The sequence below is a fragment of the Crocodylus siamensis genome, chromosome 7 (genome assembly GCF_052110815.1).
Source record: "Crocodylus siamensis isolate JL-2025a chromosome 7, ASM5211081v1, whole genome shotgun sequence".
In the NCBI taxonomy this organism is placed as follows: domain Eukaryota; kingdom Metazoa; phylum Chordata; order Crocodylia; family Crocodylidae; genus Crocodylus; species Crocodylus siamensis.
The window spans coordinates 6333400-6361004 of record NC_143401.1 but is presented as its reverse complement, the minus strand read 5'-3'; the positions used below and the strand labels follow the sequence as shown (position 1 = coordinate 6361004).

Genomic DNA, 27605 nt, shown 5'->3' with positions numbered 1-27605 from the left:
CCCAGCTTGGTTAGAAACCTTGGCAGGTCACCTTAACTCTGCCCCCAGGTCCTCTCCTGCCAGCTGCCATTGATTGCCACATGAAACCTCAGTCCATCTCTGAGGGCAGCATACAAACGGCGATGGCACTGAGGTCTGGACGCTATAATCTCACCCACCCTTCCTTTATCAGGCAGGACCAGGCGAGTCTCCACTACTTGAGAAGAAAGACTCATTGATGGCTCCTTCGGTCCTGGACACAGGCCCCCAGCATGGTCCAGCCGGCTGCACCCAGCACCGCCGATTAGCACTCGGCAAGGCACCGATCCGCATGACAGTCACCACAATTTAGGGATCCTGGCGTAGCTACAGCATCGATACACAGATGCCAGATGCAGTAGATAACGGGAGACTCTTTTGATTGTATCGGTGAAAGTGGATCAATTCGACCCTAGAAAAATCGTCCTTTTCTTTCCTTCTTTTCTTAACCCAGAAATTCCTCGTTCTGGTAAGCAGCCGGAAGGAGTACGTTTGGAGGTCGGCCGGCCTGCTCGGAGCGTGAGTTTTCCCACTGAGATCCACCAGCTCTTCTGTTCAATCCCACCCGCACTGCTGGTGGCCTCCCAAGGCAGCCTGTCCTCTTCTCAACTTCCCTGGATAGGAAGCGACCCGTCCTCCTTGGCTTCCACGCCCCAGGTTTGCTGCCTGTGGAAGCTGCCCACAAGAGCAGGCTTATGGGGAGCGGGATTATTAGGTGGCGAATGCATTATTTATTCCTGCATGCGTTTCCAAAGCACCTACCAAAGGCAGCGGCATTCGTTAAGAGCCTGGCATTTGTGCCAGGATCCGACCGCCCTGTTAAATAATTCACTAACTTAAGCCTTTAATTTTCACCCTCACTTCTCTTTTTTTAGCAGTGTGGGCTCTGGGGCCCCGCTGGCGGGAGGGGAACTGCGCTGGGCTTGAAGATGGCATCAGCTGCTTTAAGGATCTAACCGTTCGGAAAGGAAGTGCGGCTACAGGAGGGGGAGGAAAGCAAGCACCACGCCACTTCGGGAAAGCTGTTCGCTAGCTCTGTGCCTCAGTTTCCCCACTGCGTCGACCTGACTCGCCGAGTCACAGGGTGGGGAGGCTTCGCTGCCACGGTGCTTTGGGATCTATCTCCCTGTAAAAGACAATCTCGTGTCACTTTTGCCCTTAGGAATGAGCTGGGGATGAGGGAGGGCTACCAGCTGAGATCCACCGTGAAATCTGGTACATCCCACCCATCCCACCGGTTCCCGCATGGTGCGCCAAAGCAACCTGTCCACGTGTGTGTGGCCCGGGGGTTTGCCCGGCAGGATCCAGGCTTCAGCGCCTCCTCGCTCTCCCCCGCCTCTCCTGCGTCTGCTGCTTTCTTGTCTGTTGGCTTCCAAGTCTCCATCCGTCACCGGTGTCCCCCGAGCGGCAGGGGACCCGGGGACTCCAGTCTGCACCTCGCTTTTCCCGGTGGGCTGCTAGCCACGGCAACGGTGAACAATTACCAGGGACTCACGGCCGGGTCCAGAATGGGCTGGCGGGCGATGGTGGGAGAAACACCCATTTTCTAGTGATGCAAGTCAATGGCAGCCCTGGCCTTAGGAGCGGGGATCAACCCCGCGTGCCCGAGGTGGTGGCTGCCACGTGTGTCCCGATTTGTCGTGGTTCCAGGATAGGCCTCATCCTGCCCTGGATGTGTTGCTAGACGGGCAGGGTGCGCTGTAAAAGCCCAGTCCTTTCCCAGCGCGAGCAAACCCAGGCCTGGCTCCTTCCTGCTGCCCCAGCCCTTCCTCGCCGGCTTTTCCACCCCTTTCTCTGCCGGGCTGCGGGGGATTTCGGGGGGCCGGCGCTCCGGAAAGCAGCAACGCGCTGCTGCGGACTTTACTCTGAGGCTCAATGAACCTCTTATTTCACAAACCAAAGGCTGCGGCCCCCTCGGGGGAGCTCGCCGGCCGCGGGGACGTGCCGGTTTCCAGCACCTAAGCCGAGGGTCACTCCGCTGGGGAGCCCCAGCTTCGCCCTGCCTCCCGCATCTGTCTGCCTGCATTTCCTCCAGCTCGGAAAGGTCCTGCTGGAGCTCCCGCTGCACCCCTGCCACATCGACTCACAGAAAACCAGCTGAACCTGGCTTCACTGTGGAAGATTAATTTGATTTTTTTTTTTATCATCTTTTCATAGATGTATAGGCTGGAAGGGGCCTGCCCCAGGCAGGAAAGCCAGCGGGGTCAGGCAAGGTGCCCACATTTGTCCTCGTGGTCAGCGTCATCTCGGCGTTGCAGCGTCCACGGCGCCGCCGGGTCCGGCTCCCGAAGTTGGCGTTCCCGTCCCCCTGCTGCGAGTGAAGTCTGACGGGGGGGAGCTGTCGACCCCCACGCTCCGGCCTCCGGCCAGAGGCCGGGCGGGAGCATCTCTTCAGACCCGCAGGCCGGGAGCCCGGCGGCGGCCGGGCCAGCGCCTCACCGCTTCCGAATGCCCAACCTGCGCGCGGGCTGCCCCCCGCGGGCGGGCGGGCGGCGGCAGGTGCCGGGGGCGGGGCGCGGGGCGGGGCGAGGCGAGGCGGCGGCGGCAGGTGGCGGCAGCGGCGGCGGCATGGGGCGGCGGGCGGCGGCGGCGGCGGCGGGCCGGGGAGCGGCGCTGGGCGGCCGCATGGGCTGAGCGCGGGTGCGAGCCCCGGCCGGGCCATGCCGTGAGCGCCCGCGATGGCCGGGGCGCGGGAGGAGGCCGGCGAGGACCTGCCGGCGCTGGCGGAGCCGCGGCGGGCGGAGTTCGTGGCGCTCACGGCCGTGCAGACGGAGGCGGGCGAGGCGGGCACCCCGCGGCGCCTGGGGCTGCTGGGCACCCCGCTGCCCGGCCCGCCCGGCGCCCAGGCGCGCTCCGCCTCGCACAAGCGCTACCGCCGCCTCCAGAACTGCCTCTACAACGTGCTGGAGCGGCCCCGCGGCTGGGCGTTCGTCTACCACGTCTTCATGTGAGTGCGGGTTTTTCCACTCCCGGCGCTTCGGGGTTTCTGGTTTCACTCGCCGCTCCCCGAGGGAGGGGAGCAGGGCAGATGGGGCTGGAGTAGCGGGGGCAGCCGGGACCCGGGAAGGGACACCCCCCCCCCCGCCTTCGTAGTAGTATTCTTTAAAGTTTGAAGCTGCAACTTCTGCTTTGCCTGACTCCGCGCGGCCCCGAAACCGAAACGGCAGCGATCGGCCCTTGGGTCGGGGGCGGCGGTGGGACGCCGAGCGGGGGGCGCGGCGCCGGCTTTGTCACCCCAGGCCGGGTAGCTTTGGCTTAGCTGAACTTCAGGAGCAAAAGATTTAAGCCTTTAATCCCCTCCCTGCTGTCGGCGGACTTCGTCCGCAAAGTTTAGGGTGGACGTTTGGGGCTTTTTACAGGCAAAGTCGTAAAAACCAAAACAACCCCCCCCCCCGAACTCCAGTGCAGCCAAGTCCTAAGACAGACCTCTGTAAACGGGATGAGCTTTCGAGATGTCCCGGCATGGAGAGAAAACAGAAACGCTCTCCGTTTAACTGCCCTTTTTTGTTTTGGTTAGTTTTCATCCCAATAAAGCTTCTCTCCTAGAAAGAAGTTTTCCAGCCAGGAAGGCAACGTCTGCGGCGCGCCGATCGCGGCATGGTGGGCGCCGTCACAAACCTGTCTCGCTTCCCCAGAGGTAGCTAGAAAGCCGGGGACACACGGGTCTTAATTTCATTATCACGCTCCCGTTCTCCGGGACGGCGAAGGGGAGACAGTGTCATTTATCACCCCGTGGCGTAGAAAGCGGCAGAGCACGATGTGCGTGCGCCTGGGAGAGCGCGATGAAGAGTGATTGCATTAGGACACTCTTTGCGCTGACTGCGATATAATTGCTCTGGTACAGAAGGCAACGCGCTAATGATCGGTGAGTTAATCGTGCCGCGCGGAGACATTTCTCGGGTTCAGCAAAAACCGGGCAATTATGCACAAAACTGAAGGGGGGCCAGGAGGTGGCCGCACCCCTGCCGCCCTGCCGTGTCAGCTGGCGTTCGCGCGCGGGCGCGGGAGATGAGCGAGTGTGTCTTTCCGCCGGGTTCGCTGGGGGTGCTCTTCTGCTCCCGACGGTTGCGGGGGGCTCTATAAATCAAGGAGCAGGTGTTTCGGGTCCCGTCGGTCCCACGGTTTTCTCTGTTAACTGAGTTACTGGAGGCGCACGCGTGTTCGTTCTCTCTGGTTGTGCAGGGGAGGCGGGCCAAGGCCCCTTCTCCTCTGTGGCATGAAATGAATGTGGGCCCGGGCCCAGGGAAGAGCCCCTGTGGCCTCTCCCTTTGCTGCCCGGGCCCCGAGTCTGCATGGGTGAGGGGTGACGCATCCTTCGAGCTGCCCCGATCGCTGTGCGGGTTCTTATCACCCATGCCACACGCCCGCTGTACATCCTTCCTCGGACCGAACGTGCTCACAGTGGAGGAGCTGGGGCAGAGAAGGGACTGGCAGCTGGGAGGGGTGAAGAACCGCTAGGTCTCTTCTCAGTCCAGTATTATTTGGCTACTGCTTCTCCATGCGGCTGTTCCCCAGCCCTTCAGCGTGCCAGCACCTCCCCAGTGCAGAGAGGGCATCAGCCAGGATCTGCAAAGCAGGAGGAAGCTGGCTGGGCATCATGGCACGGGGCTAATGCTCTCTGCTCAGGTGTGCGCATGGACGTGCCTTCACGAGCTCCGTGCAGCCGGTTTGCACATGCAAATACACGTTGATATTTGGAGCCGCCAGCCAGCACATCTCTTCCTGCTTCCTTTTGGTGCGTGATGATATGTGGCTTCTCCCCCACCCCCTCAGCTGGGGCAGACGAAGCTTGCAGAGTCTCCCGCTGGAGCCTTTGCTTTCGGCCCTGCCCCAGCTGCGGCAGTGTGGTGCAGCGGGCAGGGCACTGGCCTGGGAGACCGGGCTTCAGATGCTGACCTGGGCTGTGCCTGGGGGGGTTACTTCTCCTGGCTCCGTGTCCCTTGGCACTCGCGCCCTTGGGTCTTTTTTGAGCGGCGGCTCAGGGCCAGGGCCCAGCTCTTGCTCTGTGCGCTTGTGTTGGGGTCAGGGCTCAGGGGAAGGTCCCTGGTGAGTGCAGCGGGCCGCAGACCAGGGTGGGAGCTCCTTGGTGTTGATGTGGCAGAGTTGCAAGAAACGAAATGCTGCCAGGCTCTGCCTCCAGGATCTTCCTATCCAAAAAAGAGCAGACGGGAAGGAAGCACCTGGGTGAGTGCATAGGCTTGGGGACGGCATCTTGGCCATCTCCCACTCGTGGGCATCGCAGATGCAGCCCGTTCATCGGAGGTGTTTGGTTGGGAAGGGGGCACCTACCCCCTGGCCTTGCTGGCCCCCTCCTGTCCGCACGGTGTGAAGCCAGGGGGTCTTGGGGCTGTGTCCTAGTGTCACGGGGGGTGGGGGGCGGTAGGCAGCAGGGCCGGGGTACCTTGTGCCTTCTCGTTGCTTCTGAAGCCCCGCAGGAAGCCTGGCCGAGTCCTAGCTGGGGATCCTGCTCCCGGACCTCTTGGACAGTGCTTGCCATGGTGGTCGGGGTGGAGGCGGAGGGGGCCGGATTGCTCCTGCAGGGTCTCTGGGCTCAGGGGTCAGTGCAGAGGGGCAACGAGCCCATCTGGGCCTCTGGCCCTGGGGCTACTTTCTTTTCGTCTCAGAGCCTGAAGCTGCGAGGTGCTGAGCACAGACAGGACCCCATGCAGCTGAGGACTCTTCAGGAGCAGAAATGTTCCCAGAACAAATGGCTTGAGCTTATGCAGCAGATTAAACTCCCAGGGGACTTGTCTGCAACCCAGGGTGGAGGTAGCAGCCAGGCTTGTTGCCTGCCATGATCCCGTGGTCTCCCAGAGAGTCCGCAAGCATCTGGGGGGAGCTCGGAGACCTGGCTGTCGGACCGTGGAGGGGCTCTCGCTGGAAAGCTGCCTCCAGGGAGCCCAAGAACTTCTTCAAACTGGGTCTCGGGACACCTAGGTTCAATCTGTGGTGCTGCCAGTGTCCCCTGAGGCTGTATAGCATCTCCTGCCTGCCTCTGTTTCCCCAATGTGCACATCAGGACCTTGATCTTTCCCTGAAAGCACTTGGTGACCTGACTTCCAGCTAGAGACCTGCAAGGTGTTACAAGTCAGCCAGCTCCGCAGGTGCGTGACCTCTGCAACCCTGGAGCACGGCCTTTCTGGACCGCATGCAGGCAGGCACCTCTGGGTTACCCCTGCTCAGGCCCGTTTCACAGGGCAGTATTATTTACAGGCCTCTCTCATGCATCTCATCCCCTGCAGGTAGCAGCTGGCAGCTCCCTTGCCCTTATACTCCCAGCACTGGGAGTGGAAGAGAGTGGGTTGGACAGCAGGGGCCTCTTGGCTGGGGAGGTATGGGTGGGGTACAGGGGCTGCGCATCTCCCCTTTCTACGGGCAGCAGAGTTCAGCCCCAGGTGCCCAAGCCTCTGTGTTCCCGCGTGCACGGGGATGTGTGCGTGACCAGCATCCGTGCATCTTGCGTGTGCACCCTGGCTTTTGGCTGTGATGTTCTCCGTCAGCGAGAGCGTGATCCCTGCAGGTCTGGTGTTGGGCCGTAGGAGGCGGCCAGGATGTCACCGCCACGCCGCCTCTCCCAATTTTGGGGGAATTCTAATGCAGTGCTGAATCGGGAACCGGCTGCACGAGTCTGAGCTCGTTAAGAGGAAGGAAAGTGGGTCTCGCTTAAGTTAGCATATTGAGACGGAACAACGTATTTGTCACTCGGTAACAGGGCACCTGCGGTCCCCAGGGAGATCTGATGGGACCTAGCAGTCCATTTGTAACGGGTCGTGACACCTTGAAGTTGTTAGCGGGCTCTTCTTAGTTTGTTTTATTGGGTTTTATTTTGCAAATGCTGCACCAGAAGAAGAGCTTTTTCCTGCAAGGAATTACTGCCAGCAGCTGGAGCCTCCTGGGGTGGAAGGGATGGCAGTGCTTTGTTATACAGATAGTTGCTGTGCTTTGGAAGAAGAGCAAGCAGGGTGGGGGAGAAGGGATCTTTCCTTTGGAGAGCAATGACGCTGGGGAATACACGCATCCACAACTGCACATGTTTACACACACCCCACCTCTCGCTCACGCTCACGCGTAGTTGCACGAAAAATATAACCCCAGCAGGACAAACCCATTGCTAGCCCCCCCATGACACAGCACTTGCTTGGCAGCGTGAAGCATCCTTCGAGACCCACCTGTGCGTTCTGGTTTCCATTAATGCATGCAGCCCTCATGGAAACTGGGCAAGAGGCTTCCTGCTTCTGTGACTCGCCTCCTGCCAGCGCCCTCGCTTTGGAAGCCCTTGAGAGAGAATCTGATCCCTTGGAAGAGGGCCTGAGCCTCTCTCCCTTCATCCTCACCCATGTGGCTCGTGCCTCTTTTTCCAAGAGGCATGGATGGGGAGGTGCAGCGTGCGGTGGGGGGGCTCTGAGCAGGGGAGTTTTGGCACCCAGGTGTGACTGTCTACACTTGAGTCTTTCCTAGGGTGCTGGGCTCGTCCCGGCACCTTACGTACAGCGAGGTCTGCTTGCTCAAACACGCTCCATCTGCCCCGGCTCTGGGACCTGGCTCTCAATCAGGCAAGGCACCTCGACTCATGATGTCCTTGGCCTGGGCTCCAGGGAAGAAGATACCCACCCTCCTCCTGTGGCTTTTGTCATCCCTTGTTTGCAAGCTCCTTGGGGCAGGGACTTTCCATCCCAGGTGCATACGGCCCCTAGCGCGCTGGCACCCCCGCCCTGCCTGGCACCTTTTGCCGGCTGGCAGGGGACAAGGCTCCAGCAACAAGGCCGCACCTTTCCCTTGCAAGGGGTGGAAGGGTAATCGGGCGGATGCCGGTCACGACACCCCAGTGGCAGGCGGATCGAGTCTCCAGAGCGCTTGTCTTATTCATCATGTTTATTGTGGTCGTGCCAAGGGTCCAGCCGAGAACAGGGGTGGCTTTAAAATTCATCCCTTGGACACCGGCTTCCCGGCCCCGCTGCCCTGCCTACCCAGTGACTTCCTCACGTGCCTAGCAGGACGGCGCGTGGGCCCGTTCCCATCTCCTGGAGCCACGCAGTCCGTCTTCCCTCCTCCCCCCTCTATTCTCTTTGGTGGAATCAGGTCTATAAATACCAGCACCACTTGGGGATCGATGGAGAGCGCTGACACTGCTTCACCCCCCAATCGTGCCGCTCTCGGCGCGGTGCAGAGCGGCGCGAGGAGGGCCGCCGCATGCAGGCGCATCCGTCTGAGCCACGTGCTTCCCGAAAGGGCAGGCTCGGGGTGGGCTTGACCCACGGAGCCTGCTCTTTCTCTGCGCTCCCCTTCCAGCCAAAGCTGCTCCAGCACGAGGAGGGGGGAGCGAGGAGCTGAGTTCTGGAGGCACCGCTGGCATGTGCTTTGCAGCTTAGTAGCTCTCCCAGCCTGCGTTGAGAGGTGATACGGGGCAGTGTCAAATGCCTCTAAGATCCGAGCGGGCTCAGCATCCTGACAGCCTGGCAGGTGGAGGCTAGGGGGTCTGTAATATCACGCCCTGCATTATTTTTGGGTGCACGTGGACATGTTTCTTTGGTCAATCTATTTTTGGTTTCGGGATAGGTTTGAGGTCCATCTGTCGTGGCAGTGACCCCTCATGGTCCCCACGAAATTACCATCTTGAGCATCAAACGCAGGCTTTTTCCTGGTAATTCCTTTTCAGTGAAAATCTGTTCTGCTCTACCCTCTGTCCTCACAAAGTGGGCACGGGCTGGGGCGTGCGTAGATAGTGAGAGGCTTGCATGGAGATTTTTTTGTTATTATTCTAAATATTGCGGAGCTGCAACATCAGCAACAAAAATTCTGTCTCCCCGATTTTATAGACGGGGAAACTGAGGCAGGGAGAGTCACTTAATCTCTCAAGGTCACCCAAGGTCAGTGGCAGAGCTGGTAACAGAACTCTTATCTGCTGATCCAGTCCAGCCTTGGATCGCTCTGTCTCAGGCAGTGGGGGGGTTAAAATTGCTATGCAATGTGAAATGCAATGCGTTTCTCCCTTCCAAAAGGTTACAATCTCAAATCATATAAATTAGCGCTGAGCAAACAGCGAGCGGTTCCCAGCCAAATTTTAGTCCCTTTTCTGCCGGTCGCAAGTGGCTTTCGCCCGGCTTGCATTGGATAGAAATTAACCTAATGTGTATTCTACCTGGCATGACAGTAGTTTGTTACAAGCCTCATTTGACATATGAGCTGTTTTTATTTAGCCACGCAGGTCACATGCTTAGGTTTTGTTTCCAGATTGGGGTAATGCTGAAATGGATTTTCCATGCAGGGAAAGGTGTCTTCAAGTTCCAAATTCACTCGCCCACAAAAGTGCTCTGAGAGACTTTCCTTAAACCGCGCGGGCCCAATGAGGAATATTTGCAGCGAGGGGCGGCACCGACCTCGCTCGGATGCGCCCTTCCGTACGCCCCGTTGGCAGGGCCGGGCAGCTGTAATGCAAACCCCAAAGGGGTCAAGCTGCTTGAAGGGGCTCCGAGAGAGCTCCCGGGAAGACTGCGCGTTCATCCAGCTTTCGCTGGCAGAAGTCCAGCGCTGGCATCTAGGACCACGTGCGCTTGGAATCGGCCGGCTTGTCTTGCGTATGCAGTGGCCGTACTGGCAACTCTCACGATACGTGATATTTGCAGCCCCAGATCCCGGAGCCCTGTGATTACGTGAGACGCTCTGCTTTCATTTAAAACCTCCTGCAGAATGAAGCGCCTGATCTTGATGGGTGCAGAGGCAAACTTGAGCACGGTCTCGGGGCCTAGAAGCGGACGGAGAATCAAAAGGCTCCTGAGCGTAGCTGCCTCTGCAAGAGGCCGCTTCCTGGCTTGTCTCGAGCGTTCGGGGCTGGCTCTGCTGAGCAGGCGGTGCTCGTGGGTTGCCTGGCTGCGGGCAGATCTGATTGCCACGAGGCCGCTGTATGGGTCTAAGGGGGCGGGAGGGGGGAGATCTACCTTCCATGCATCTCAGGTGGCCCCTTAGCGGTCCCCTTCCCCAGCTCCAACTTCGGATGAAGTACCCTTTCTCCAGCAGCTCTCTGGAGCAGGGGGCTGTGTCCGCTGAGCTACACGAGCAGCCCCTAGCACATACATCAGGGCTGGAAGGGACCTCGCGAGATGATCGGGTCCAGTCCCCTGCCCGAAGGGCAAGAAGTCATCGGGGCCTTGCACTCAGGGTCCCAAGTCACATATCCTGACCCCGTTGCAGTACATGCTGAACGCACAGGGAGCCAAGAGATCATCCCTGAACCAGGAGCTTAAAATTCAAGCCACCCCTTTGCAGCCTTTGGTATCCACGATGATCCAAGCGGTGACAAACCCCTGAACGCTTTCTGGTGAGAAAAACATCTTTTTGGCCCACAACCTCTCTGATCTGCAGCTGCAAAGTTGCTTCCTGCTCTTGGCCTGTGCAGAAGCAGCGCGTTCGTTTGCCGCCCCCTCCCCGCCGGGTTTCCTGACCGAGGGCGGGGGACCGGGCTGCAGGGTTGCTGCCTGCATGGTTTTTGGTTTTTTTTTCCCCAGCCCCATTTTGTACGCGCCAGCATCTCTGAGAAGTTGCAGAAAATCCACCCCAGCTCACTGCTTTCTGGTGCTCACTGGTGCTGAACCTCTTGCATATTTTTTTTTTTTATATATATCCCCCCACCTTTTCTTTTCAGTTGACCAGTCACTTTCGATATTGCTGCTCTAGAAGCTGGTTTCTAGTAGCTATATTGATGGTTATGAAACTGCAGGGTGTACCAGAAACTGAGCTCAGCAGAATTCCCCTTCCTAAAGGAACATTTCATTAAAAGAGCAATTTGACCAGGAGCAAATTACAGCAGACTGAACAGACAGCAACAATAAAAATAACCCCCCCAAATCCCTTATAAATATAATCCACCCACCCCATTGCCCCCCCTGCTTCAGCCCAGCTGCAGGCTGAGCACTGGTTTGGTTTGCTGCCCTTGTTAGTGTTGATTTGATGCATCTCAGTTATGGCTTTGTTAAAATCCCACCTGTGTGTGTGCCCGGAGCAGAGAGGAGGCAAGTCGGAGCCTGCTGTGGGGTGCTGTCCTCATCCGCGCTGCTGCGTGGCTTAATGAAAGCCCAGTGCCCTAGCGAGCGGCTGCATGAGCAGAGCCCCATCCCCTCCCTCCCACCCTGGATCTCAGGGACTATTTTGATGTCCTCCTGGTCGCGGTACACGCCGCTGGCACTGCGGGCCGTCGTCGGTTGGCGGCTGATGGTAAAAAGTCCTCTGGACCCCCTCGTGGGAGCCCAGAAACGGGGTCGTGAACTTCAGCCAGGGATGGAGTTGGTGCGTCACCCAGCGCTGCTGCCTCCCCCGCAGAGAGCCGCTGGGCAGTGTCGGGTACAGGGGACTGGGAGCCAGGAGTTCTGGCCTCACTCCATCCGTGCCTCAGTTTCCCCACCTGCAGTCCTGAGGGCGAACCCATTGCATGGATTCTCCCTGCCGGGTGCAGTTGCGGCATGCACAGGGTAGGCAGACGGTGGCTGGCCATGGCTTCCCCTGGGGCTCCGGGAGACCTGACCCTGTAGCCAGGGCTCCACATCAAGCCCCCGAGATGAGCTGCAGGTGCTCTGGCCATGCATCCTTTCCCACCGCTTCGCTGGGGATTGATTGCCCTACTCCCAGCGCCTTATTTGCTGCGTCACTCGCCACAACTGCCTTCTCTTCCCTGGAGGTCAGTGGGGGTCCCCCTCCCCAGCCCCCAGCTTTCCCAGTGGCAGCGCCTGGCAGGGCCGGGTGATAAATGAGGACCCGTGTCTGCGCTTTGAAGATGAAGCCAGCTCGCAGTTAACCAGGGGCTCTCACGAGCTGTGTTGACTCGTCCTCCTTGCTCAAGGAATTCCCTTACACGCCAGGGAAATCTGGGCAGTGGCCAGCCACCCTCCGCGTGTCCCCCAGCACCCATGAGCCACGCCGGGCCACAGGGCGTCGAGGCTGCTGTTGCATTTGGTCCCTGGCACTGCCTGGGCAGCCGAGGGTGAAAAAGAGCTGGGTTGCAACCAAGCCGGGCTGCAATGTTAAGTGTCCATGATTCTCCTCCTCCCAAAGGCTCTGGCTAGGAACCAGTTTGCTGACAGCTGATATTTTCTGGGTTTGTGTTTTTTTTTTTTTTGGTTTTTTTATTCCCTTGTATCTTATTACTGCAGAGACGTTCTCGGAGCAGGATCTCTGCTTGCTGATTTCCTCTGGCCCCGCTGCCCTCTTCACCCTTGAAGTGAGACCGCAGAGGTGGTTTGACCCTAGCGGGGGCACGGTCAGCAAAGTGTCGAGCCCTGCGTGCCCGGGGCTGGTCTTCCCCTCGGGAGAGTCCGAGGGGAGATGGAGCAGGGAGTTTGTGGTGTGGGAGTTTAATGCCGCGCTGGGGAAGGGAAGTGAAAGGCTGGGCTGAGCAGGGGTCCGAGCCCTGGGAGGTGTTGCCGTCAGACCCTTGGCGGGAGGCTGTCTTGGGGTGGCGCTGCCTCAGTTTCCCCAGTTGCTCAGGCAATTTCCAAGCTTCCCCTGGCGCTGAGCTGGATCTGGGAACTCCTGGCAGCATGACCTGGGCTCGGGCTTGCAGCAGGTCATGCCTGAGACCCGGAGACGAGCCCGACCCCTGTCCTTACCCACCCAGTGCCGCCGTGGCTTCAGAAAGGCCACCGTGTCTGAGTGCAGCATGATGGGGAGGGGCATTGGTTGGAGCCATGGATTCTTTGGGTCAATCCCATATCTTTTATTAGACCAACTCAAATAGTTAGAAAAATTCTTCTTAGCAAGCTTTCGGGCACAAACACAGTTCTGGCCTGGAGGCAAACGCGACAGCGAAAGCCATGGTCCTCTGAACTTGTAGGCATCCTGCAGCTGAGGCTGGTTTGTGGAAGATCCCGCGGAGGGGGTCACGTCCCACTGGAGAGGGGTCACCGGCTCCGCTGTTAGCATGCTCCGGGCTCTTTTAGCAGTGCGGGCATATTGCACCGGATACGGTTGTGAAGCGGTTTCACTCCAGAGTGGCTGTCCCCTGCCCTTGCACCGTGTGCCTGTCCCTCTCTGGCTCTCGGGACTGGCAACCAGACCGACGGTGCCTTTACGCGCTGCTCGGTTTCAGCTGGACGCAGTTCTCGCTGGGGGATTAAACATGCATAAGCCTCGGTGTGCCTGCAGCCCTCGCCTAATGCATGGGCAATGCGGCTCCGCTTTATTAGGAAAAAGCTTTCCTTGGCCCAGTTGGTTTAATGGAACCGGAGCTCGAAGATCCAATGTCCCCGTTCCACGGCTTTCGATCCGATTCCCCTGGCAGGAAGGCAGCCCGCTTCTGACGGGCTTGGCCTGAAGGACCCCCTGGTGGCACCTACTGCACTTGCCGCACCTGGCCAGTAGCATCTTTCCTCCGATGTGGTAGCCCTGCATGCAGAGGGGTCAGGGCCAGCTGGCCGAGAGATGGTCCCAAGCCCCAAGAGTGATGGGGGCTGCTCAGCACCCTGGCAAGACATCCCCTTGGTGGGGTGGGTTCAGTGCTAGTTGCAAAACTTTTGCAAGCCAGCCAAATATTTAGGCTGTGAAACATCCAGGCTCCCAGTCCACTCCCTGCTCGTGCCAGCCCTCTCCTTCCAAAGTTGCCGAACGTGGGCACTTGAATTGCAAAGGGAGCTGAGTTTCCCCCTACGGGGAGCTGCTGCGAGGGCTCGTGATTTGATGGATGGGAAGAGGTGTGCTCATGCCCCAGGACCGCACGCTCCCTGTGTGAATGACTTACAGGGGGCCCCGGTGCTGCCGGGCTCCGACTGAGTTTTGGCAGCCCCTGTCTGTGGGTGCCTGTCAAAGCCGGGGGGAGTGATGGATGGAAACGGTGGGTTGCTGGCAGCCAGGACCCTTTCCCCAGCCCGGTGCTGGCTTTCGGGAAGGCAGTCATCTTCTAGAGAGAGGGGCTGAGCTGCTGCCTTGGCTGCTCTAGAGTCTGCCCAGCCAGCTGCAGTCGTGCAGGAAGGGTGGAAAAGCTTCCCCATCACGTGCACCACGTCCCACGGGCACGAGGGGTGATACTGCGGGTGTGCTGGAGCCACGTGTCCAGGCAGGGCCACTCGAGATGATGTCCTCTCTGCCCACTGGCATGCCCCAAAGCCAGCGATGCAGTGGTGAAGCCTCCGTCCGTGGTGAGCTTGAGGGGCTGGCTGAAATGCCAGTCAGGAAGAGGTCATAGCCATTGCTTTGTAAAGGGCCTGACCGTAGTGCGGGGAAGTGCTGGCACTGGAGAGTCCTGGGTTCAAATCCTGACACTACCTCTGAGGTCTTGGTTAAGGGTTGCTGGCTGTCCAGGCCCCAGTGTCCTTGCTGCAGTCGACCCCACTCCTTGGGGGGCTTCACAGCTGTCCCAGTGTTGGGTGCCAATGTGTGTCAGCAGCAGGAGGTGAGCGGGTGCCAGCTGCCTGTCTTGTGCCAAAGGCAGATCAGTGTTGGGCGTCTAGGGCAGCCCCTCACCCTTCTTTCCCTTCTTATCCCCTACTTAGTCCTGAGCTGTACAGAGAGGTATCCACTTGCCTTGAGGCTGACGCCCAGGTCCCGGGGGGTAGGCAGCCGCAAGGACGGGCACTAAGGGCAGACTCCAGAGCTCGGGCATCTCTGGACTAGTCCGCCTGGTCTCCCCAGGCACGAGGCTTCAGGCAGAGCGAGACGTCTCTTGTGACGGCACCGCAGGGTAGAGGCAGAGAGGAGGATGTCCTGAGACCTGTTGAACGGCATGGCTCGTGCCAGACCCCTTTCCCTGGGGGTTCGCTGGTCCCACGGGTGCCCACCGGCTGCTCAAAGCTTGTTCCAGGTGCCGACACGCTCCTGTCAGTTTGGAAATCACATTGCGCTGTGATTTCTGCTGTTCAGCTGGAAGTCGGGGTCTGAGATGAGCAGCAAGAGAGGCTTGGCAACCCCCGTCCTCATCCTTCCCCCCCAGCCCCTTTCTGAGCTGGGTTTGCCCACGCACAAGGCGCTGATTTGCTGGCCCCCAATCCCAGGTGACTTCCTCCTGCCCCGGGTGCAGGGCACGACAGCTTCCTAAGAGCGGGGCCAGGCGGGCATCGCTGCACCCCCGTTCCCCCCCAACCCGAGGCGGGTCTTGGCAGGCTACAGGGGCCAAACTTTCCCGCACAGGGCAGGAACAGCGGCCCGCGGCGGCGGCTGGGAGAATGCTTCAGCTCCCCGGAGAGGGGAAGGTTATTTGGGCTCCGGTTGCTACGCCCTGCCAAATGCCCTCCATGCTTGTAATGACTCTGCCCTGAGAGGCTCCCATCCATCAAGCAGATGGCCCATAAATCCAGCCTGTATCAAATGGCCTTGAGGCTTCAGGTGCAATATCCTCTCCGAGCTATCCGGTCTCCAGCGAGCCTTTTAACTGAGCCGTGCTCCCCCTCTCCTCTTCCCGCAGCTCCGTCTCTCGGCTGTTCTGCCCAAACCCCCCTTAGCTGCCAGCAGCAGCTCCCGCCCGGGCAGAAATTGTATAACACGCGCCGCTTGGGCTTCGCCTCCCCGCAGAGGGCAACAGACACTTGGGCCCCCCCCTCTTTGTCCTTAGGCAAATGGCTTCCCTCCTCATGCCTCAGTTTCCCCCATCTGTAAAATTACAGGTGAAGTTATCCTTAGAGGAGTGGCCGTCGCCTCTGGGGCGGCACGCGATGGCCACGTAACAACCCCAGCAGCGCTCTCCAGACTGGACTCGAAGAGCGCCGGTCCTTGGCGTTGACGCTCTCGAGGGGACGGAGGCAGGTAGGGCAGAAACCCCTGCTTCCACGTGACGTGGAGTTGGCTCATCCGCTCTTGGGATCTTGGAGCAAAAACGCTGCGTGGGGCAGGAACCCGAGGAACGAGCCAGCGCTGCAGTTTGCCCACCGGGGGCAGAAACGAAGCAACTAAGCTGCAATGCGAGCCTGGGGATTGATTATTTTCCTCACGCCCCAGCTCTCCTCCTGATGCTCGGGTTTGGCTCTTTGCGTCCAAACTCTGCCGAGCTCCGGTGTCGCTCGGACGTCTGGAAGTCCCGAGCTCCCCAGTGGGGTGTGAAGAGCAGACTCAGGCCCCGCGAGCAATGGGACAGACGAGGGAAGCACGCCGACGCGCCCCTGCCCTGTGATCCCTTCCTTGTCCCAAGTTTCCCGGCTGGGGTGTGATGCTGCGGGTTGCTGAAAGGGTTGTCGGCTTTTAATTCCTTTCCTTTGCTAAGACGAGGTTCTCCTGGGACGGAGCAGATGGGAACGGCTGAATCAGCACAATGAGCTGCCCTCTTTCTCTCTCCCCCTGTAATTTCCAGTAATTAGGTTCCCCTATCTCAAGGCCTGGCTTAGAATCATAGAAAACCATAGAAAACGAGGGTTGGGGGGGTTCTCAGGAGGTCACATCTAGTCTGACTCCCAGGGCTGTCCCCAGCCAGCTCATCCCAGCCGGGCTTGGCTGTGGGAGGGAGCACAGCCTTCCTGCCTCTCGGGCGCGAGTTCAGATCTCGCTGGGGGAGGCCAGGCCTTGACAGCCATTTCCCTGCTTGCATGGAATGAGTTTGGCGGGTCTCGGGCCTGCGAGTGTGCCCAGCCCAGCCCTTTCTGCGTACCCAGCAAGGCGGCATGAAACCCCCGGCTGCTCTGAATGGCTCCAGGCAGCTCCCCTCCGACCTTGCAGGAACGGGAGAGCGATTCGGAAAATGCTCAGCCTTTGAAGTCAGCTGCTTCCCAGATAGTTTCACTCCTGAATCATCCCTCTGCATTGAGCCTTTGCACTCGTGTCTTGGCAGCCTCCTTCCTGCATCTTGTGACCATCTTGCACCCATGCCAGAGCCTAAGGCATGCTTCGGGGCTTTCCTTCCCTTCCTTTCCCCTGGCCAGGGCATGGCACCAGAGGGGTTGAGTGGCAGGGCTCTCTGGCAGGAGGCTCCTAGCTGTTGCAGCTTAGGGTCTGAGAGTCGCAGGTCGAAGTTAGCCTGAGCTGCTGCAGCTTGGGATGTGGGTCCTCAGCCTGGCGCTAGGATAGCAGGAGGTTGTGGCTAATGGGGGGGGGGTCGGTGGCCATGTGGTTCATCCTGCACGTTCCCGAGTGCAGGCCCAAAGTGCCACCCTTGGAGCACGGGGAAAGCACCCAGTCACTGCAGCTCCTTTGTGCACCCCAAACCCTGTCCTTGTGCCAGCCTGTCGCACGCCCCTCGCCCGCGCGTCCGGCCTTGTCCTGACAACCGCTGGGCCACGCAGCCGGCCGCAGCCTCAGCGAGGATTCCTGCTCTCGCAGCTTGCTGGCACATGCCAGGCTGGCAATGACTAATTGCTGCTTGCTAATTGCAACCTGCTTGGGTGCGTCTGGCAGGAGCAGGGGGGAAGCGAGGACACGGAGTGAGTCTCCCGAGCCAGCACAAGTCTCCCTGCGGCGTTGCTCGTGGCCTGAACTGTCTGGCCACCGGCTGGAAGTAAAAGTCCTGACTTCTTGAACCGCCCCCGTAGCAGATGGGTGCGAAGTCGATGCAGGTGGAAGCAGCCAAGATCTTGGGCTTGCTTACAGCAGCCCGATGTGCCCGTGCAGAGGGAGCAGGAAGGCGGGGAGGTTAGGAGGACCGGGAGAGACCTTCACATCGCCCAGCCAGGCTTCCCCCTGAATGCGGCGGTGCACGGACAGGGCCGGGACCCAGCTGCTGCGTGTTTAAATCCTGAGGCTGAATCTTTTCTGGGAAGGGGGGATTTCTCCAGGGCGTCAGCAACGGAGGAAGTCTTGGGTGTCCCTTGGTATGCCGGAGGCGGAGGGGGCGGGCTGCGAGTGGCTCCAAGCTGGAGCAACTCAAAGCCACCTAAGTCCACCCCTGGCCCGGGCTGGACCTTCCTGTGCTGCATTGCTTTAGCGGCTCGGTCTCTTGGCCCTTTGCCTGCTATGGCCTGGGATAACTCCCATGCGAGCCAGCAGGAAATCAGACCAAGTGCCTCTGGGTTTGACCTCGCTCAGCTGGACCGGCGCCACTTGACCTGCGTGGAGCTGACACCCTGCAAACCTTGGACAGCTCTCTGCGCCGGCCACCCGGGGGTGAGAGGCTCCGTCTTCCATTACGCCCTCGTGAAAAGAAACCCGTCGCCACGGCGATCCGCCGCCATCCCAGCCCCGCTGAAACAGGATCGAGCTAGAATAAGTATCTCGCCGGTGCGCTCGGATCTTAGCGCTCGCCTCTGCGGTTCCCCTTTCAAGACTCCTTGGCATCTGTTTCCCTGCAGAGCATGTGCTCCCTGTCGGTGCCAGGCGAGCCGGCTGCCGCGGACCCTGTTTCGATGCGTTTTGCTTGGCAGGCGCCCGGGGCTGGGCCGTGCGGCCGTCCCCGGGCGGCAGGCTCGGGTCCCGGGGTCCAGGCAGGAGCTGGGATCTCCTGGCGGGCCCTTTGCCCCTTCCGCGCTCAGCATCCCTGGGTCTTGCCTGCCTGCCCTGCCTTGCCTGCATGCAAATCTATTCAAATAAAGGCTGGGGAAACAGGGCAGGGGAGGGGGGTTACCTGGTGAGTCACTCCGCTGCTGCTAGGGTTGCCGCCTCCCATCCCCCTACGCACGTTCCCTTGCCCCACGCGCTGGACACAAAACATGCCCCTTCTCGCGGCAGGACGCCAAGCCGTGCAAGAAACTCCTCCTCAGCTGGCTCCGGCTGCTCCAGCAACACGCGCAGCTCGCTGCAGGTCCAGCTCGCTCTCCTCCGAGCTCTTCCTCTCCCGCCTCCTTCATCCCCCGCCGTTTTCCAGCACCCCGTCTCTTGAATGCCTGTAGAGGCTGGGCTCGGCGGAGGGGTTCCCAGGATCCCTCCAGCCCAGCGTAAGATTGCTACTGGGGCCCGTGTAGCTGATCTCATGGGCTAAGATGAAGCGTAGGGAGTATCTGGAGTCCTAGGCTAAAGAGTCTGGGGTGGAGGATGCTTGCCTGCAGTATCTGGGAGCATCCCACCCCCAAGTAGGCACCTGGGCCCAAGTAGGGTGCCGGCCAACGGATTTGGGAGCATCTGAAGTCCCAGGGTGATAGGTTTGGGATGGAGGATGCTCCCTGGTTGTTGTGTTGTACCTGGTGTTTGGAAAGATTGAATGATACGGTTTTTGGGCGTGCACCTAGCTGGGGGTCACCTGGCCCCAGCGCTCTTTCCTGCCCAGGGCAGGGGGTCGGACTCGATGCCCTACGGAGGTCCCTTCCGACCCTCACATCTGTGAATCCATGAGTTGGCTCAGTCGATATGATTTGGAACTGATTTGGCTAATTGGACCTAAAATATTCATATATTTAAGAAAAAAAATCTGGCGTGCTGGGAGCTAGGGGGCCTGCCCACCTGCGTCGAGGTGCATGTCCTCTAGCTTCTCCCTTTCCCCTCAGTGCGCCTCTCTTCATTTCCATCTCTGAGGCTTGCACATCGTGAATGCCTCGGGTCCTGTTATCCTGCCAGGCGGCTCGCGGCTGCGGGGAGAGCTGTGGGAACCCAGAGGCTGTCTTTGCCCTGGAAAGATTACAGTCAGAGCAGAAAGCGGGTGGGTGATGCTACTGCAATGAAGCGATGCATCAGTCACTTGGAAAGTCATCGCGGGTTTAGGAAAATCCCCATAGCAGGTTCTTTGAACTTTCTGGGTGGAGGCCAGATTTGAGCTGTTTTGCACTGAGGGACTCGGTTGCTGCCCGTGGAGCTGGCTCAGAATGACGTGGCTGGACCCGAGAGCACATGGCGGCCCCCAAACGTCTTGCCGAGGCGACCTTCACGCACATGCGCGATCTGAGGCATCCGCTTCCTGCCTGCGGGTCTGGGCGAAAGGCTGAGCTGTGTTGGGAACCCCCAGGTCCCACTGGCGTGTGGGAGGCCTGGGAGACACTAGTGTGCAGCCTGCCCCGTTGCAAACCCCGCCGAGACGCATATGGTCCTCAGCATGTGCAGGGCCCAGGACAGTCGTGGGGAGCTCAAGAATCGAGGTGGCTTTTCAGAAGCCGCCTCGCTGTATTCCCCCAGGTCAGCACTGCTGCAGTGGGGATGTGCCTTGCTGGTGTGCCGGAGCCCAAACTGTGGCTATAGGTACAGCAGGCCTGGCCAGGGAGCCAGGACTCTTGGGCTCTTTTCCTGCCTTGCTGTCTGATCAGGAGTAAGTGGCTTCGTGCTTCCATTTTCCTCCCTCTAAAATAGAAGAGGACGCCAGCCTTCGCTGGGAAAGTGCTCCGGGCGTCTGCAGGAGAGGAGCCACGGAGGCCTCCGGTAGTTGGTGGAAGGTTGCATCCAACAGAAATTGCCTTTTTCTGGGAGGCAGAGAGTCGGGTTTGCTTCCCAGCGGTTCGGATGGCTCAGCAAGCCGCTGGCTGAGGGCTGTATTCATCTGGGGCAGGTGTGGGAATGAAAGAAATGGGTAGGTGGAAGAAAATAGCAACTCCTCCCAGACCGTGGCAGCATCTGGGCTTGCACTGGGTGGCTCCTTACCCCCTGCAGCCAGGGGCCATGATCCTGAACTAGAAGCTGTGTTTCAACCCTGCAAAGGTTGTAAGCACCACGTCCCTCATCTAGTGTGGAGTGGAGTCTCCCATCCGCGCTCTGAGTACAGCGGCTGCTTTCTGGAGCGGGGCATCAGCCTCTTCCTGCGGTCGAATCCACGCAGTGTCTTGTCTCCCCCTCTCCCGGGCACTGGCCTGCTTCAGTCCATGCTCTCAGCAGGGCTCATTCCCTATGTGATTTCGCACCCAAAGGCAGAAGCCGCTTTTCCCTTCGGCGACTTGGAGCCGGGCCCTGCCAAAATTGCCTTCTCTGCGGCTGCGTGAGGTGCCCGGCTGGGAGCGCCCCCGGAGCAGGCTTGGACGAGCCCTGGAGCAGGAGATGCTGGCTGCGGCTCCGGGTTAGAGAGGAAGCCAGGCCGCGGCTCACGCCACGTGCGCAGAGGGTTAGAGAGGCTGCCAGGCCTTCCTGCTGCCTATTTGCATGCTTTGCAGCCGTGCCAGGCAACGCGGGGAACCCCCGGTTCCCTTCCACCCTCCCCAGCTGGGTGCTGCTCTTTGGGGGCAGCCGGAGGAGGAGGTCGCCAGGGGTTTCTCTCTTGCTGGCTGGACAGCACAGCTGGGGAGGATTGAGCTGTGGAGGGGGCCGCTATTCAGCTGGGAAGAGCTTCTGTCCCCGTCCCCCATCCTGAACATGGCACGGCCGTGCCACGCTGCAGGGTGCATGCCCCTCTCCCCACCCCTACGGGCTCAGCCTGCCCGCGCCCAGGCCCCGCCGACCGGAGCAGCCTGCTGGGCCGTGGGGCACGTCAGGCGGCTCCAGGGGTCCATCACTTGCTGGAGTTGGAGGGGCAGCGCTTCGACGCCAGGGACTGGCAAACCTCTCTGGGAGCCGGGAGCCAGAGGACCGGGCCCCTCTCCCATAGTGTGGGACCCCAGGCACTGCAGTGCCAGGCTTAGACGTTGGCACGCAGCTTCGCGTCTGCCTTCTAGCGACTGGTCCGTACAGGATAACAACCTCCTACTGCTGCCCTCCGCGAGGGTGGCTGCCTTCGCTCCAGCGCCCGAGGGGAGGGTTGTGCCGGCGGCTCGGGTTTTGCCCCCGAGGGCCCGTGGCGGGACGTCGGGAACCCTTCGGGCTGCCCGCTGGCTCCAGGCGCCCACTCCCCCAGTGCCGGCTGGTCTCGGGCAGCTCCTGCGAGAGGGCTGGAGTGTAACGCAGAGCAAGATAAACAAGGCAGCGGTCCTTGCCATGGTTACCGTGTGAAAACAAGATTATTTATATCCGGCAAGCGGCTCGGCCTCCTCCTCCCGCTCTCCCAACAGGCCGGCGGATTTATAGGACGTGCTGTTTATGCGGCGGGCGGGCGGCACCTGGGCGGAGCTGCACCCAGCTCGGAGCGTGCGAGGGGTGCTGCTCTGGGTGGTCAGGGGGCCAGGCCCTGGGCTGATTCCCCCCCCGGTCCCCAAACCCCAGGCACTTGGCTTGAGAAATCAGCTGCTCCCCTGAAAACCTGGCTGGGGCACTGGGGGTAGCACAGGCCTGGAGGGGGGGTTGCAACTTAGCAGCGGTCCGTGGTGCAGGCTATCTCCAGGCCTTTGCAGCAACCCGGCGAGAGGGGCAGGTGGATGGCGGGGGAGGATCGAGGGAGCAATGGGACACGGGTAGGGTATGACAGTGCAGGGCACAGCGGCGCTGCCTGGTGCTCTCTGGCTCGGGCTGGGAAGATCAAGGAAGCTGCGATGGAGAAAAAGGAGGCTGAAGTGCATGTAGATTTGCCTCCATGTAGCTCCCATTCCCTTCCTGGCCCCAGGTTGGGGGTCCCAGCATTGGGGAGGGGTGTGATGTGTGGCTGGAGCAGGTGGGGCGTCTGCCCCAGCGGCCTCGGGGATGAGAGAGGAAGGAAAGGCAGAATTTATGAAAGGGAGCTTGCTCCCTGCACGGAGAGATTTATACTCCGGGCTCCTGGTATTTTCCTTCTGCTGAGTTATTACGCAGGCTGCAGAGCCTCCATCGGAGGCAGCCGCGCTGACGGCTTCGCCCCGGCTCCTGGCTTCTCGCAGCAAAGACCACTTGGGTGTCAGGCTCCAGGCTGCCGGGGGATTGTCACACTTGCGCCGAACCTGGAGCACAGCCTTCGCTGAGTCTCCGAGGGCAGGCGCCTGGCTGGGCCAGCCCTGGCATTTGGGGGCGCCACTGTCTGGCTCTGGGCGCCCGGGTAGGAGACCGTGCACATTATGAGTACCCCTTTGGGAATGAGAGGGAGGAGAGGTCCTGAAAAAGGCCAGCCCAGGGGTTGCCTCATTGACACCGCCTTGCATTAAAGCTGCTTTGGGGTCTTCTGCTCCGGACTCTTCCTCCACCCGGTGGTAGTTTATCCCCTGCTGGGCTCAGTAGGTGCCGCCTGGGCATATACAGCCCTCTGGTACCTGGCTGCGGGGGAAAAAAAGGGTCCTTTCCTGGCTGCGGCGACTGCTCCCTTGCCATCTGCTTTGGAAAGGGTCCCTGGTGCCCACACTAGTGGGCACAGAGCAAAGCACCTCCAACAGCATTGGGCCCCTTTACCCAGCAGGCCTGGAGCAAGGATGCTGGCATGTCCCTCCGATGCAGGGACCGTGCACCCTCGTCGGTCCCTGGGTGCAGACGGGAAGGCTGTGGCACCGCTCCTTGCTCCAAGTGCTCTGGAGGGGGCGTTCGCTGTTCAGAGGCGGTTGGTGGGGGCAGGGAGAGGAACGGGGCAGGCGATGATGGCCCTTTAGCAGGAAGAGCTGTTGGGCAGGAGGCAAAGATGGGAGGAACTGAAAGGCCCCCAAGAGACGCTGGCCGGTGGGGCTCCCTGCTGCAGGGCGAGGGGGCTCTTGTTCTTCCTCCCATCCCTGCTCGGTGCTACCTGCCCAGCCTGCTCCGTCTCCCCCACCCCTTCCCCGGCTCGATCGTGCTCTGCTTCCCCTGACTTCAGCAGCTTTCGGCTCCCCGGCTCACCTGCTCCTTCCCTCGCGCTCGTGTTTTAATTGCACCCTTCTGCCGCTACCTGTGCAGGCAGGAAGCATCTGGCGAGTGCTTGTCTAATGAAGATTAATGCCGGGAGAGTCACGTTGCTCCACTCGGGGGGCCCTGCCCCCCACTTTCACTTCTTCTGCCTTTGTTTGATGGCGAGGGGAATATACTCACAGCCACGGTCTTCACCTGGGAGAGGAGAAACCGAAGGGTCCAGCGTGGGGCGGGCAGAGGCAGGGGACTGGTTCTCAGCCCCCACCTCCGTCAGGCACGTGCCTGCCCCGGTCCCAGGCATGGGGGCTGGTGCTTCATGGCAGGAAGACGGGACCTTCCCCAGGTTGTTTGGGTGCCTGGGAAAGGGACTGGAGGGACTGAGCAGCGCCTGGGTCGGAGATGCTTAGCCTGCAGCCCTGCATCCCCGCCGGCTCTGCTGCTGGGCTGGGCACGGGCTGCTCCGTGCAGAGCTGCACGAAGCCTGCCTGGTCCGGCTGCTCCAAACTGCTCAGCAGCGATTCTCTTCGGGGTCCCGAGCACGGCGGTGGATATGGCACATGCCGTCAGCCCACTGTGTGCCCCCCTGCACGGGCAGCCTGCTTGTCTGCTGCTGGCTTCGCTCCGGCTCTCCTCCCGCCTCCCTCTGCGGGTGCCTGCGGGCAGCGACTCCTGGCCCCTTGAGATGGAGCACGGCTAACCCCGAAGCCCCGAGGTACCTTGTCATCGAGCTGCTAACCCCCCCGTTGAGCCAGGAGCCGGGGCCGGGCTCCCCCTCTGCCGGGACAGCTGCAATCTGGCAGGTTGGGCAGGGCAGGGCAGGGAAGCATCCGACCCTACACGGTACCTCGCAGGGGAGATACCACGATCAACAGAGTGGTTTTCCCAGGCAGGAGAGATGCTATCTTCTTGCCTTGAATGGAGGGGGAAGTCCTGACTTGCATTGCAGGCAGGCTGACCCCCGTGAGACTACACGTGCCTTCAAATGCAAGGATTTTGGCTACACAGTGTATGGGGATGGGGGATTGCTCTCAGGCTGTCCCCCTAGCTTGCTGCTTCAGCCTTTTGGATAGGGGCAAGCAAGACTAGGGGGTATCTGAGCTCCCCAAGCTCTCGGCTTGGGGCTTTTAGGATGCCTGCCACAGATCTGGGAGTACCTGAAGCCCCAGACTGTAGAGCGTGGGATACTTGCTGGCGAGTTATGCCAAGCAGACTCGAACGACAGCTCTGCTCATTTAAAATTTGGAACTTAATTAGGAACTGATTTGGCCCTAAGATGAAATTTTATGGGGAAAAAAAAAAAAAGAAGAAGAAGAAAAGACAGCTGGGTTGTCGGGCACTCTTGCACCCCTGCAGCCATCGGTGGCTGATGGATGTGCCAGCCGAGCCTGTCAGCCCCCTCCGGGCTGGGCCACGGTGCTGACGCTGGCAGTTCTCTGGGAAACCCAGCAGAGTCCTCGGAGGGGAAGGCAAAGAACGAGCCCTTGTGACTGAGCCAAGGTTACGGATGAGCTGAGCCTCCCAGGTCTCAGCTGGGGGCACCAGCTGCAAAGCGGCCAGGCAGCAACTGCAGGGGTGGGTGCAGGGCCGAGTCCGCATGGCGGCAAGTTTGTGGCCTCAAGGTCGATTCGCTAGCGCCCCGTTAGCTTGGCCCCCGCTGTGCCAAAGAGCCGGGTTGCAGCTGCAAGCCGCAGGGCGGGCGCGCCACGCACCACCCCTGGCTTTGCTTTGGCAGGGACAGGTGGGTGCACAGCTACAGGGTGCATGCTGAAATCCCTGCATTTCCTTTTTAACCCTTCCCCATCTGTTTTCCAAAAGTGGGCTGTATCTTGATAGGGTTTGCCCTGGCTTCTACCCGAGACCATCTACAGGCAACCCTCGGGCTTGGCCTGAGATCCATGACCCAGTGGGCAGAGCCGGTTTGGGGTGACTCACTGTGGCCGGTCCCCAGCTCTAGACGAAGGAGCCTTAAGAGGTCTAGTTTGTCCCCTGGCCAAGCAGAGCCGGCGTGGCCCGTGGCGATGGCGGCAGGGCCAGGGGCCAGCGGTGGGTTGTGTGCGTGCAGAAGGACGATAGCGCAGAGCAGCGAGTCTGTCCGGGGCCTGTGGGTTTGTACAAGCAGGTCAGGGGCCCGGGGCTGGCTGCGGGGCCGAGCAGTTGCTGGTGAGCTGGACTGTATGGGGTGTTCATGGGTTGGCGGAAAGGGGGCCATGCCCAGGAGGCCTTTGGAAAGGGCAAAGCGGTCTTCAGAGCTGTCCTGGCTTTCCCCGCGACCCCGCTTTGGGACCTCCCCAGCTCTGCCGCAGCTCCACGTGGCTGAGCTGCAGCCCCCTCGCCCAGCTGGTGCCCGGTGTGCAAGGCAGGTGCACACACCGGTGCCCGGTGCTCCTGCTCCCTGCCTTGCCCAGGCCCTGCCGGGTCTGTCAGACTTCTCCATCCCCGTGGAAGTTTCCAGGGAGAGCTCGGCCCCTTGCACGGGCCCAGGGCTGGTGACCCATACTGCTCTCAAACCTCCTGATGCTCCCTAAGCAGCTTAAGTGCTCCCAAAGCCCGGGCTTGTTTTTCCACCGGGCTTTGGATGCTAATTCCTAGCAGGTGACTTGGGTCATGGAAAGTTTCTTTTCCAGTACCATTGCCCCTTCCCTTTGCCGCTGGCTTCACATGACCAGCTCCCTGATGCTAATCCCACCGCAGGATTAGAGGAGGGGGGCAGGGGGGCACGGAGGGGTCTCCGGAGAGCTCGCGGGAGGGCCTGGATGAGGTGCTGGGATCCCTCTGCCCCAGCGTGGTGCTCATTTGGACCCCGTGTGAGCACTTTCCTTCCTCTTCCACCGCGGCTGACGATGCTTCTGGGACCAAGGCAGCCACTTCTGGGGTTTCTCGGGGCGAGTCTGCTTCCCAGGCCCTGCACCTGCCTCTTTGTGAACCCACCCCCACAACCTGCCTTGTGGGCACGGGTCTGTCCCCAGGGCCTCTTGCAGACGTGCCGACCCCCAGTCCCTGGAGACAGTTGCAAACGCGTGATCCAGGTGTCCGCACCTCGCTCCTGCGGTGTTTTATTTTAGTGACCGACTGTAGCCTAAGTTCGGGCTGCCGTGGACGTTGCCCTCGCAGCTGGTTCGAGGGTGCAAAGCAGCGCGTGATCTATTGGCTGGCCCCGCCGGTGACATCCTGGTCTGCCAGCTGCCTGAACCGAGCCAGAAGATGTGGGGTCTCGGCCGGCCGGCCTCAATCGAGCAGCTCTTGCATTGTGCTGTGCAGTGTAAGACATCCCGTCACGTGCTGGAGCAGGGCCCCCCGAGACACCCCTGGGCTGAATTGTTCTTAAATAACTTCTGGCGACCCATCGCCTCTCATCGTCATCATCTCGCTGCCCTCTGGCCACTCTTCCTCCTCTGTTCCCTCCTGGTTTGATCCCCTCTCAGCGCTGTCTCCCTGTGCTGGTTTTGCTCGCAGTCCCTTTGCCTTCCTTCCCTTGTCTCCCGCCCTGCCAAAACAGGCCGGGATCCCTGGGGTCTCTCCGAGGTCCTGGCCTCTGCTGGAATCGGCCCGAGACCTCTCCTGTCAGCGGTCATCCGGAGAGAGGCCGTGGCCACAGTAGGATTTCTCCCAGCATTCCCGCTTCCCTTCGAGGCTGTTCCCCTGTTCCAGATTTGTTGCTCCTATAAACAATTGATGCCCACTTAGTGCATGTATTAAACAATTAAACTCCTGCCATCCGCCTTCAGGTGCTCCTTAGCCATCTTAAATGGTCCCTTTGTTTGCTGCCCGGGCGCGAGGCCAACAGACTCATTTTGCAGGAGGCTGAGTGGCGAAGTGGGGAGGGCTTTCCCAGTGCAGGCAAGGGCAGCGGGGCCAGGGGTAGACGTCTCCCAGGCCTGTAGCGGGGTCTGGGGTGGGGGGAGTCCGTGACTCGCCAGGACAGCGGACGGGAGCACGTGGGGGTCTGTCCTTGGGGGGGATGATCGGTGCCTGTGCTGGGAGGAGAGAGCCCAGAGAGGAAGATCCCTTTGCTTCCCGGGCCAAGGGGCAACAAGCTTGTTCTTGAGCTTGATTAACTCCTTCCCAGGCTCTAGGCCCTGTCTGCACCGGGTCCGCGATACCTTGGACACGTGCCTTGTCCACCTGCTTCGTGCGTGCTGGGTCAGCGTCCAGGAGCTCCCGGCAGGGAGGCTCTCGCCAGCACGCCGCCG

The 27605-nt window shown here is 60.5% G+C and overlaps 1 protein-coding gene across 3 annotated transcripts in view; it reads left to right on the top strand.

The window, feature by feature from the left end:
• The first annotated feature begins 2575 nt into the window (after positions 1 to 2575).
• Positions 2576 to 27605, top strand: part of KCNQ4 (potassium voltage-gated channel subfamily Q member 4) — a 66382-nt gene continuing 41352 nt past the window's right edge. For all 3 annotated transcript variants that reach the window (XM_090057938.1, XM_090057937.1, XM_090057936.1), the window contains exon 1: positions 2576 to 2965. In XM_090057938.1, coding sequence (XP_089914064.1) covers positions 2697 to 2965 — 269 coding nt within the window. In that variant the 5' untranslated portion in view covers positions 2576 to 2696. The remainder of the gene's footprint in view (positions 2966 to 27605) is intronic.